Source organism: Nematocida ausubeli, assembly GCF_000738915.1.
Source record: "Nematocida ausubeli strain ERTm6 chromosome Unknown supercont2.2, whole genome shotgun sequence".
Lineage (NCBI taxonomy): Eukaryota > Fungi > Microsporidia > Nematocida > Nematocida ausubeli.
The window spans coordinates 120,760-131,898 of NW_026515635.1; the positions used below are offsets into that span (position 1 = coordinate 120,760).

The 11,139-nt window shown below is 37.0% G+C and overlaps 6 protein-coding genes and 1 non-coding gene across 7 annotated transcripts; 3 read left to right on the forward strand and 4 right to left on the reverse strand.

Moving 5' to 3' along the window:
- Positions 1-756: 756 nt before the first annotated feature.
- Positions 757-2,154, forward strand: NESG_00644 (uncharacterized protein; the record flags this gene model as incomplete). The annotated part of the gene is made up of 1 exon (XM_053048292.1): positions 757-2,154. The coding sequence occupies one exon, from the start codon at positions 757-759 to the stop codon at positions 2,152-2,154; it is 1,398 nt and encodes a 465-aa protein (XP_052905052.1).
- Positions 2,155-2,488: 334 nt separating this feature from the next.
- NESG_00645 (uncharacterized protein) lies at positions 2,489-3,397 on the reverse strand (the record flags this gene model as incomplete). The annotated part of the gene is made up of 1 exon (XM_053048293.1): positions 2,489-3,397. One exon carries the CDS (start codon positions 3,395-3,397, stop codon positions 2,489-2,491), a length of 909 nt encoding a protein of 302 aa, XP_052905053.1.
- Positions 3,398-3,487: 90 nt separating this feature from the next.
- On the forward strand, positions 3,488-4,921 carry NESG_00646 (uncharacterized protein; the record flags this gene model as incomplete). Its single annotated transcript, XM_053048294.1, has 1 exon — positions 3,488-4,921. One exon carries the CDS (start codon positions 3,488-3,490, stop codon positions 4,919-4,921), a length of 1,434 nt encoding a protein of 477 aa, XP_052905054.1.
- A 768-nt stretch (positions 4,922-5,689) lies between these two features.
- Positions 5,690-7,366, reverse strand: NESG_00647 (methionyl-tRNA synthetase; the record flags this gene model as incomplete). The annotated part of the gene is made up of 1 exon (XM_053048295.1): positions 5,690-7,366. The coding sequence occupies one exon, from the start codon at positions 7,364-7,366 to the stop codon at positions 5,690-5,692; it is 1,677 nt and encodes a 558-aa protein (XP_052905055.1).
- Positions 7,367-7,449: 83 nt separating this feature from the next.
- On the forward strand, positions 7,450-7,523 carry NESG_00648. Its single transcript has one exon. It is a non-coding gene; the product is annotated as a tRNA-Ile (tRNA).
- Positions 7,524-7,722: 199 nt separating this feature from the next.
- Positions 7,723-8,535, reverse strand: NESG_00649 (diphthine synthase; the record flags this gene model as incomplete). Its single annotated transcript, XM_053048296.1, has 1 exon — positions 7,723-8,535. One exon carries the CDS (start codon positions 8,533-8,535, stop codon positions 7,723-7,725), a length of 813 nt encoding a protein of 270 aa, XP_052905056.1.
- Positions 8,536-9,656: 1,121 nt separating this feature from the next.
- NESG_00650 (uncharacterized protein) lies at positions 9,657-9,977 on the reverse strand (the record flags this gene model as incomplete). Its single annotated transcript, XM_053048297.1, has 1 exon — positions 9,657-9,977. The coding sequence occupies one exon, from the start codon at positions 9,975-9,977 to the stop codon at positions 9,657-9,659; it is 321 nt and encodes a 106-aa protein (XP_052905057.1).
- Between the last annotated feature and the right edge of the window lie 1,162 nt (positions 9,978-11,139).

An 11,139-nucleotide genomic window follows, 5' to 3' on the forward strand; every position in this document is an offset into this window, starting at 1 on the left:
ACTGAAAAAACATTTTCTTTTTGACGGGTGTGATTTCTGTCTTTTCATTATAATTAATTAACCGTTATTCATTCATATATAACCCTATATTTGGGGTATTTTCTTATAGGTCACTTTCCTTCATAACTATCCAGTAATTTAAACAGTTATGCATTATAACTGGTTTGATAAATCATCCAATCTCCATGATAATTCATTCATGTTTAGTAGACCAATTACTATCTTCCATCCTGGTTCTCCTGTAGAGTGATTTTTGCATCGTCTGGGTTGCATCTGATGATATGGAAATTCTTGCCAGAAGAAATAACAGAATTATCTTTACACATTCAATACGATCAATCTATACGTTATTTTTGATATAACCATATATGGCCATATAGTCTGAAACCATCTGCTTCCCTGGGTATACGCACTAAACCACTCATAGGCAGTGAAATTTCAGCTGGAAAATATTCTCCAAATATAACCTGAATATAACCTGAGTACTTTTGTCTTCTATCAAGAATTTAGTGCATGAAATTCCAAATAATTCACATCCTATAAAAATACGTTATTTAATATTTCCATAACAGATCAATTAATAACTGAAATAACCAAACAAAAAGACTATTACATAATTAATAGAAAGACAGTTAAATGCCTTTATATCTAGGCGTATGATTTTCCTGACTAAAATATTCTTTCCTTCCTGGATATACATCCATATATTATTGGTTTATTCTGTATATATTCTCTTTTCTTTTTTCTTTTTATTTCATGAAGCACTCTGTCTCTATTATTTGCACAAATGAATCTTCTGTCACGCACGATGGAAATATTCTATTCAGCAAGGACTCTTTCTCCTTTTCTTCTGAGCACTTTTCCATGGTATTTTATGTCTCTAATATAGAATATATCTTGTACGATGATAATATATCTATAAATATGTATAAAGATCCAGTAGAATACACAATATTACTGAAAACCACGGAAAATAGCATTAAAAATGGGATAAATTCAGTAATAAGGCAGTGGTTATGTGATAAGAGCGTATGTGACTTGGAATATGTGTATAACAAAGGGATTCCAGAAGACCTTATTACTGGCTGGCTGCTAGACAAAAGATTCATGACAAAACTCAAAGAGCAACAGGAGACCCTTCTAGCCCCAAATAAATCCTTGAAGGAAGCACTAAGAATAGTTGCAAAATTGGATGACCCAGAAATTATCTTGGAATTAGCCAGAAATATATACACAATAGGGAAGATATTCTGCATGGAAGATGAAATGTATGCTAGTATGTGTGATACGTCTTCTCTCTTAGTGAATCGACTGAAATGGCTGCAAAAATACTTTTATAACATATTAATGGGAAGAGTAAATATTCCTGCACTAGAAAGCCTTTTAGAAGAAGAAAAAGGAAAGATCCTTCTGGAACTGCCAGAAATCCCATCAAAATCACAAATTATCACATTATTTGAAGAAATCAATGATTTCCAAGTGATAAAATCATTTATCCAAAGATTAAGCAAAAATAATCCCTTCAGAAATATAAAAGAGATAGATTCCACAGATATACCTATTTTATATTACATCTCCATTTACGACCAAAAAATATTCTCAGAAATAATCATGACAGAAGGACTTCTTCTTAAAGTACTCTCATTTATACAACAAGATACAGCAGAAGACATAAATATACAACTGTACATGGGGAAACTACTTACACAATGCATAATATCCCCAGAAATTAAAATATATTTCACCCTGCCTGATTTAATCAGCAGAGTCTTTGAAGTACCAGGAGAGAAGAAAGTGCACCTGGAAAATAACCAAGCCAGAGTCTGGTCAGACCACATCCTGGGAATATTCCAGATGGAAATATTATTGGAAATGGTCAAATCATGCAGTGCACCCATTAAAGTGTACATTATCACATCAGGCATACTTCTCTCCCTGGTGGATGGAATTAAATTTGGCACTCCCAGGTTTAAATTCCTGGCATGCGAAATATTCCATGAAATCCTGCAAGGAAAAGAGAAGACACTGATTAACTATATGCAGAGAGTAAATTTAAATAGTAAAATACAACAAGAACTCAATGAAATATCAGGAAGACACACAGCATACACACCAATTATCAGGAAAATAACAGAATTATTAAGGAGTGTATGAATATAAGGATATAGTAGTGTATAAGGACATAAGAGTAGGTTTATTGTGGGTTGAAGGATATTTAGTAGAGTATATAGTAGTATAGACTAATTATAACAGGAATATACTATTATAGACTAATTACAACAGGAATATACTAGTATAGACCAATTATAACAGTATAGACTAATTACAACAGAGTATACTAGAGTACAACAGGAATATACTAGTATAGACTAATTACAACAGAGTATACTAGAGTACAACAGTATAGACCAATTACACCATAAATATACTAGAATACACTAATTACAACAGTATTCCCCACTTCCTCTATATACTCCACCTATATACCCTACACTCCTGCTTTTTTCATGATCTTTAATGATTCCTGTGCTGTTAGTCTTCTTTTTGGGTGAATTTTCATCATGCCTGTGATTAACTTGAATAGTGTAGGGTTATATTCCTTGAACATCTCCGGTATTTTTGACTCTTCACCCTTCCGGAATACAACAGGATTTAAGCCAGAATCTGAAATATGGTCTAAGAATATAGATGTGTCTATCTCACCACACACTAGTCCTATGGCATTCATCTGGTCTACATCAGAGCCCTCCATGAATAAAGGTCTCTTCCAAAGCATCTCTGCAATTACGCACCCAAGTGCCCATATATCCACAGATGCATCATATCTTGTTGCGCACATAAGTAATTCTGGTGGTCTGTACCATCTGGTCACTACGCCTTGCGTCATACTTATCTTGCTTAGTGTCCTGGACAGACCAAAGTCAGCAATTTTCACGCACTTATTGCTTAGCACCAGAATATTAGAGGGTTTTATATCCCTGTGAATTACGTGCCTGCTGTGCATGTACTGAAGACCTTTTAGAATCTGCTTCGCATAAGAAAGAATTTCCTCCTGTGAGAGAGTCTTTTCCTTCATGACCTTTGCTAGATCCATCCTGGCATACGGGAAGACCAAGAATATACTGTATGAAGACCTGTTTAAATTATGGACTTCTTCATGGTCTTTCACAAAGGTATCCAAGACCTTTATTAAATTCCTATGGGAAAGTGCCTTTAATATGGATATCTCACGGATTAATTCCACAGGTACCCCATTCTGCTGCTTCTCCAATTTTATCTTCTTCATGGCCACCCTTTTATTCTTAATTAAATCCACAGCAGAATAAACCTTCCCAAAAGTACCCTCCCCAATTTTCTTCTGAATTTTATATCTGCTCTCGTGCTGGGTATTTTTCATGCGTATCTAAAAATGTTTTGCTAAAATGCAGCTTAATTTAAGAGGCACTAATTCCTGTTAAAATATAACTAAGAGAAAAAATTTACAAGAATGAAGTGCCAACTAGCTGCAGAACCCATGAAAAGAACTGAGTATTTTGCGACACTGTGCAAGCTAGTGCACTTAAGCCCAAAGAACCCTATGCCCCTCACGGAAATAGTTGAACTCTACAAGAAAGGCAGTCTCTCAGGGAGCATAAATTACTACAGAGCAATTCTTAAGAGAAGAAGGATTGTTTATGCTTCAATTAAGGCAAGTATACAGGAGACACTTAAAAATACTTCTGTACCATGTGATAAAATAAGTATATATGAAGAGTTATACAGTGCCAGCCTAGTGACAGACCAAGAAATACTTGAAATATTTAGGGAATTCTCGCAGGTGCACCCGAATGAGATGTTCTCTGCCTTGGAAGACCCAGATAGTTTCCTGTTGAAAATATGCCGTCTTATAAGGACAGATTTCTCAGAGAGTGTTTGTGTAATATCCAGGACCATGCTAGAGTGTAATATGCACATGCTCCTGGAATATATCAGTAAAAGAGAGCACTCTAAGACACTAAAGTACTTGATCAAGGATATTGAAGGAATGGGGTACCTTAAGGAGAATATTCTAATTAGTCTAGTGGAAGGCGTTGATACTTTGGAGGGAATTAAGGATATGCTTAACAAGGTGATAACCCTGCATATAAGCCTGACTAAAATCGATTTTACATTAGTCCTTCTAACACCCATCATGGAGCACATTAAGGAAAGACTCTCTGAGAGACTAAATTCCTGTGGGAGTGACTTGGCAGCAGAGGTTCTGTTTGGGATTATTTCCAGCAGAGGAAGGGAACTAGTTGAAAATGTACAGGAAATTGGAAGGGATAAGGGCAAGAGTAAAGTGCAATTACAAGGAGACGTACTGGATTTCTTGCTGTCACTGCTGCCATACGACAGTGTAATACACACACTAGCACTAAGTATATCTAGAGACTGCATTTTATACAGGTCTGACAGGAATGAACTAATTCGCATACTGGAAGGCAAATTAGGGTTCTACAGGGCATCCAGCATAGGAATCATAAAAAGAGACTTTGAATATTTCTGTGGAATTAAAGTTAGTGAGGCAGATGTATTTGAAGATGTCCTTAAGGGAACATGCATTCCCAGAGAAGTATTTCTAGGGGGAACTGTGCAGATTGAGAATTTTATTGTCTCAGAGCATTACTGGCCGGAGAATAATTATCAGTCATGGGATGACTTATTAGGCGGGGCAGGTGCATGGGGGGATAAGCAAGGGGTGAAGAATAATTTGAATGAACAAATTTCATTGGAATATTCTGACAAGCATACGTACCTGGATGTGAGTGTAGAGGTGGGTGGGAAGGTGGTTGATTTATCAGTTCCCATACGGTATGTGGAATATTTGTATAGCCAGGATATGCCGCAGGATGAGATAAATATTATCAAGGAGTTTTGGGCGCATGTCATGCAGGCGTAGTGCGTGTAGATTAATAAATTCAGGTGGTTTAGTAGTTTTATGGGATATATTTATGGCATAATAGTGGATTATTATTTGTTACTAAGTTCGTGACAAAGGTATTATTCTGTATATATTTGTAGGTTATTATTGAAGTATTTACGAGTAAATTTAGTGAAATAAACCATATTACGTTGTATTTTGGTGTACTTTGGTGTATTTTGGCTCACTTACTATCTATTGGGATATAACCCTTTATAGCCCGAGGTGGGTAAATATGTATTCTTACTGAATGAAATTTATCTAATTCTTGTGCGCATTGTATATGTAATATATGTGTGGTGATAGAATGTTATCTCGTGGATGGGTTCTGGGTGCATTATAAATGTGCAACTTCTTCTATTTTACCTCTTCAAATTTATAAAAATAAACTCTACAGGAGCAAATATATCTCACTTTAAGGGGCATATGGGTTTAATATTTGCAAAAAAAGAATAAAACATTTCTGCATGGAAGTATCCGAGTTAAATCGGATGGGTTTATTAATTAGCTCAATTAAATCTAGTAGTGACTCTATCTGAGTAGATATGAGTTGGCATGGAAGACACAATTATAGCATATTTCTGTCTGTTTCTATCTAAGATAGTTTGAATAAAGTGAATTCTTATCGTGAAACTGTAGAAATATGCACATCTCACAGGAATGCATCTATTATTCTAGATACGCCAGGTATGCCTGAATATCCTACAAATCTACAGCGCAAAGTGCCTCTTATAAAATCAGCCAAAATTACTCCTTTCTCTTGACAAACGGACACTCACTCAGGCAAAACTTCTCCACCTGCGAGATCTGCTCATTTGTCAGAGGAGTGAACAGAAGTGACGGCTCTGATATTTCGTGGTCGTGCAGTAGCTCCTCCGTGAATGTGCTTTGCAGCATCTGTTTCCCAGGCACCTGTAAAATATCAATCAATTTCTGCGCCTCTGCAGGAACCACTGGAAGCATCATCCTTCCCATAAGAAGAAGAATATTCGCAGCAGATGACATCCTGACCCCAAGCTCATCTTTGTCCACCTTCTCCTCAAATGCCTTCTGTATGTACGCATTCCCAATTGATGCGACAGAAATAATGCACTCAATTGACTGCCTAATTTCAGTTGCCTCCATGTGGTGTATGTACTTGATCAAGGCGTCATTCAGAGACTCAACCACGGCATCAGGTAGTTTTGGGGAATTAAGCCGCTTACTCAGTCGTTTACTAATGAACGACAGTATTCTGTGGCACAGGTTTCCAATTGTATTTATCAGCACGGCATTCAAGGACTCATGGAACTCCCTCCACGAAAAGTCTGAGTCGCCTGTCTCTGGTCTGCGCCGCATCAAGTGGAATCTCCATATGCCAGCTGGCCCTATGGCATCATTCAGTAAATTGTGCCCAAATATTCCTCTGTTGTGGGACTTGCTGAACTTGTCTCCTTCGTATGTCAGATAGTGCGTGGATGAAATCATCTTTGGATATTTCTTGACAGAGTCGCACTTTAAGAGCATAGCAGGAAAGAATACGCTATGGAAGAAGACATTGTCCTTTCCCATGAACTGGTACAGTTCTACCTCCGGGTCAGACCACCAAGAAATCTTCCCAATTAAATCTGTGAATGTAATATACCCAATGGGCGCATCAAACCACACGTAAAGGACTTTTCCTTCGTACTCTGCAAGCGGCACAGGCACACCCCACTTGTGCTTTAGGTCTCTGGTTATGCACCTGGGAATAAGCTCTTTTGCCTTCCACTCGCATGCAATTTGTTTTGCTGCAGGTGACCATCTTAGTGCGTGGCTGTCAATTAGCTCGTGTACTTCACTCTGCACTTTATCCAGGCAGTAGAACAGGTGCTTTGTGTTTCTTTTTTCCGGTGTACTTTTGCAGGTTGAGCAGATAGGCTCCAGAATCTCGTCATTTGCCAAGACGCATCCGCATGCATCGCACTGGTCTCCTCTGGCGTGCGGTGACTTGCATAATGCACAGACACCATTTATGTACCTGTCAGCCAGAAACATGCTGCATTTCTCACAGAAGAATCTTAGTTCTTCCTTTTCAATGAAGCCATCATTCTTCCACATCTCTGTGAAGAGCTTCTGCGTGACTTCTTTGTGTCTCTCGCAGGAAGTTCTTCCAAAGACATCGCATTCTATCTGGAACCAGTCGTATACTTCTTTGTGCTTTTTGCTGTTATCTGCACAGAGCTCTGCTGGCGTCTTCCCTTCTTTATCTGCTGATACTTCTGATGCTGTGCCGTACTCATCTGTCCCGCAGATATATACGGTCTCATTTCCTCGCATTTTCGAGTATCTGTTGTACACATCTGCACTTAGCAAGGCCCCCACCACATTTCCTAAATGGGGCAGATTATTCACGTACGGGAGTGCTGCAGTTATTATTTGTTTTTTCCCTGAGGTCTCTGCCATAATAAAAATTTAAATTCATGCTTATTAGATTTATAGTTTATTACAGCGCACCCAGTTGGTCTGGCTGTTCTTCTAAAGAATGTGCTTTCATAGCTCAGTTGGTTAGAGCATCGGACTAATAACCCGAAGGCCCCAGGTTCGAGCCCTGGTGAAAGCATCTTTTTTATTTTTTTGCAAACTCCAACGGAAAATTCACTCTCTGTGGGGCTGAAACATCTTACAGGAAAATGTCTTCTGGAAAGTGAAAATGCACGTGCATGCATATACTACTGTGGCTTATAGACTAAATGGGCTATTTATATGCACACTTTCACTGCATGAAGTAAATATACGAAAATTCATCTGTGAATGCTTCTTTATTCTTTGCTCTTAAAAAACCTCTCTACGCACTCTCTTTCCATTGCATTTCCGTGCACAGAGGGAATAATTATTGAGTGAAGTGGCGATCCGAACTCTTTTTCCTTTAGCTCGCTGAGTGTTCCGTATGTGAATCTTTCTGTACTTTGCCCAAGTCTCTCTATTCCTACTATTTTTATGCTATTTATTTCTGGCACACCGCTCTTCATGGCTGCCTCTTCTATCTGTGCAATTGCCTCTGGGATTGTCATAAAGCGGTTGTACCTGACATTCTCCTGTCCTAGCAGAGTGGCAATTGTTGGCTCGTTTATTTTTATGTCCAGCAGACAGAGCGTGTGCAGCCCATTTTCGAAATTCACCATAATATTCTTTAAGAAGTCGTACGGCCTCCAGTTGTCAATGAAAAAGGGAATCGAAACTGTCCTTCCAAATCCGTAGGAATTAAAGCCGCAGCAGCCCATTGCGCTTTGTATCGATGAATTATGCAGGACCTGGATCCCTATCTTTAGCTCCTGCGCGCGAATCAGAAGCTCTGTGTGGGTTGTTGCAAACAAAGGAGTCCCAACAACCAAAAGAACCACTTCCTTCTCCATGGCTTCAGTGATTATCAGAGGATCACCTCCATCTGATCCTTCAATATCTTCTCTATACGCATACTTTATTTCTCTTCCCAGAATACTTTCAATTTCTGTTTCATCCAGTACTATGCTGGTGTATTTCTCTAGGTACACAGAGTCTGCCTTTTTTGCTATTGCCAGGCCCTTTAAGGAAATGTCAGTTGGCTCCAGTCCTAAGCCCAGAAGTGTAAGCATTATTAAAAAATATTCAAAGAATTTCAAGCTGCACTTTCCGTGCAAGTGTCTGAATATTTCTTTTTTCTCCTATAGACTGAATCTTTGGTGAAAAGTAGAGAATTATATGCTTGCCATTCTATGTGCAGAACATGCATTATAAATAACTTAATACTTAGTCTAGTTCTGAATCGATGCATAGTGCTTTAAATACTGCATAATATTTATCTTTATGGGGTTTCTATTAGATATGTATATTCTCATTGTATATTGACATTTCTTCTATTTATTAATGTATTTGCAAAGAATATGTATGTATATGGGATTAGATTGAATTCTTGTCTAATTTGGAAGAATTCTTTGTGCTCTCCTCTGGGGATTATTAATCATTCCTTCAAGGACGAATAAAAGGCCAAGAATCTAAATTATCTAAAATGACTTGCGCGTAGATAAGCAGAAGGCCTTAGGTATATTATTCTACATCCAAAATATGAGAAGTAATTTGGGCTTAAATTTCATTTGAAATGCTTGGTTGGAGGAGGAATTTTTAGAAATATAAAAGGAGAATATCACTAATAATGTCTTCTTTTCTGACTAAACCAAGTGATGCCTTGCATAACCGGGTGAGCTAACTGGTACATTAAAACTGTTTCTGGCAGAGGAAATTCTCTAAGATAAGTTTTCCTCTTTGAAATATTAGACTTAGTCATGCTAAACTGGAATATAATTTATTTCTCGTTTTCTATATATAGTTTCTAGTGGCTGCTGCTAATCAGTGTTTTACTCACAAACACACAATCTTTGACTGCTTAATCCAAATATGTAAATATAGTAGTCTCATCACTATAAATTTTATGGATAAATAAGCAGAGCCGCTTGTAGCATGTTGGCCTACAGCCAAATCCTGGAAAGCAATGCCCAATGCCAATCTACGTTGCTGACCCAGGAAGCGGGTTTCATTCTCTTGAGGCCAGAAAAACTAACACTTTATCAACTGTAAAAAGATTTTTGTTAACATGGGTTTATTTTATGTAAATACATTTATACTTTAAGAAGGCCATATCAAATACCATATAATTTGGTTCTGGCAGCACTGTTTGCTTATTTCCCAATTTTAGCATAACTCACTCATAATTTTGAAATTAATCTGGTCTAGTTCGTCCATCCCAATTATATAGGTCAACTTCTTGATTATCTAGCATTTTGCGCCTCATAGTGTCAGCTACATCCATTGATTGTTTGTTGGTTTCGGATACATTTTCTAGTTTAGATATATTCGCATTACGGATTTTTTTATTTTCCTTCGCTGGTGGATATACACAAACGAATGTAATTAATGCTGCAATTGCAAATATTATGATAGATAGGTACGCTATGCAACTATAACAGCATTTACCTTTGACTCCTGCTGCATTCACGCAGGAAAAACCGTCTTCTGCTACGTTTACTAAATTACTTTGCATTTAAAATTTTATTAATTTTTGGTTATATATATATATAATCGGAAGATCAATTTTATTAAACTCTTCATATATATAGCTTACTTACAGAACACTTAGAAAATATTAATTTTTCAGTCAAAAAAAATAACTACAGAAAAATAAGCTAGAAAATTAGAGTCTTCTTTAAGTTAGTGGGATTTGCCATATACCTTTGAGTGTTTATTCTGCACGCATGCACATGCTCTTATATTTAGAATCTTAGATTGCCTTCTGTATTATAATAGTGGAAGAGTAGAAAAGATGAATATGCAATGCTTTCTACCAAAACTACTGGAGATATACACGCTAGACTATTAGAGATCTCGCTCTCTTAGCGCAAAGAAGCTGAACGCATACCTTTGGAGACAAGCTAACATTCATATTGTGTGTTGTATGCACAGCCCATCATCTGATGCATTGCATATTATTGTTTTCATTGTACCCCGCATAAACAGATGCAAGTGATTGGACTATTTTCCTTCATTACGAATTAGAGAATGCATAATCTGATTTGTTTAGACTAGTTCAAGAAGCAGAAAATATTTCTATTAAAACTATTTAAACAAATGTAAAATTAAATAAAGACGAAGGGTATAAATACTACAAACTATACATTAAATATTCCATCTATATAATATATTGCACCAATATATACAACATATAGTATGTTTTGCCTGTTTCTACTGTAAATTCTAAAATGCAATGGATGAATTTCTGCACAGGGTGTTCTAAATATTTAGTGTTACAGTGTATGCTGTTCATATTGATGCTCTCTTAGCCACAGTTATATGTTAGTTAATTTGTCTGCAGTGGCATCTGCTCGTTGCATGGTCTTCTAAAAGTGCATGAATTCTGATTTTCGTGTGCTTTTGATAAAAATTAGAAGAATCAAACCTTTCAGAAAAAAGATGCATCTACATATGGGTTATGTTTTCATATTCTATAGGTGGAGAAAAAAATAAAAAAAAGCATATGTAGACACAGCACAGTGTTTCTGTGAATTTAATACAGAAAAATAAATGGCAGTGGGATATAGGAGTAAAACGACATAATAACTAAGCATTCGGGCTGACGTGCCCAAAAGGGGTTTATACCATGTAAAGGAGTGGGTTATAAATAATGTTTTATTATTCTAAAGATCCTT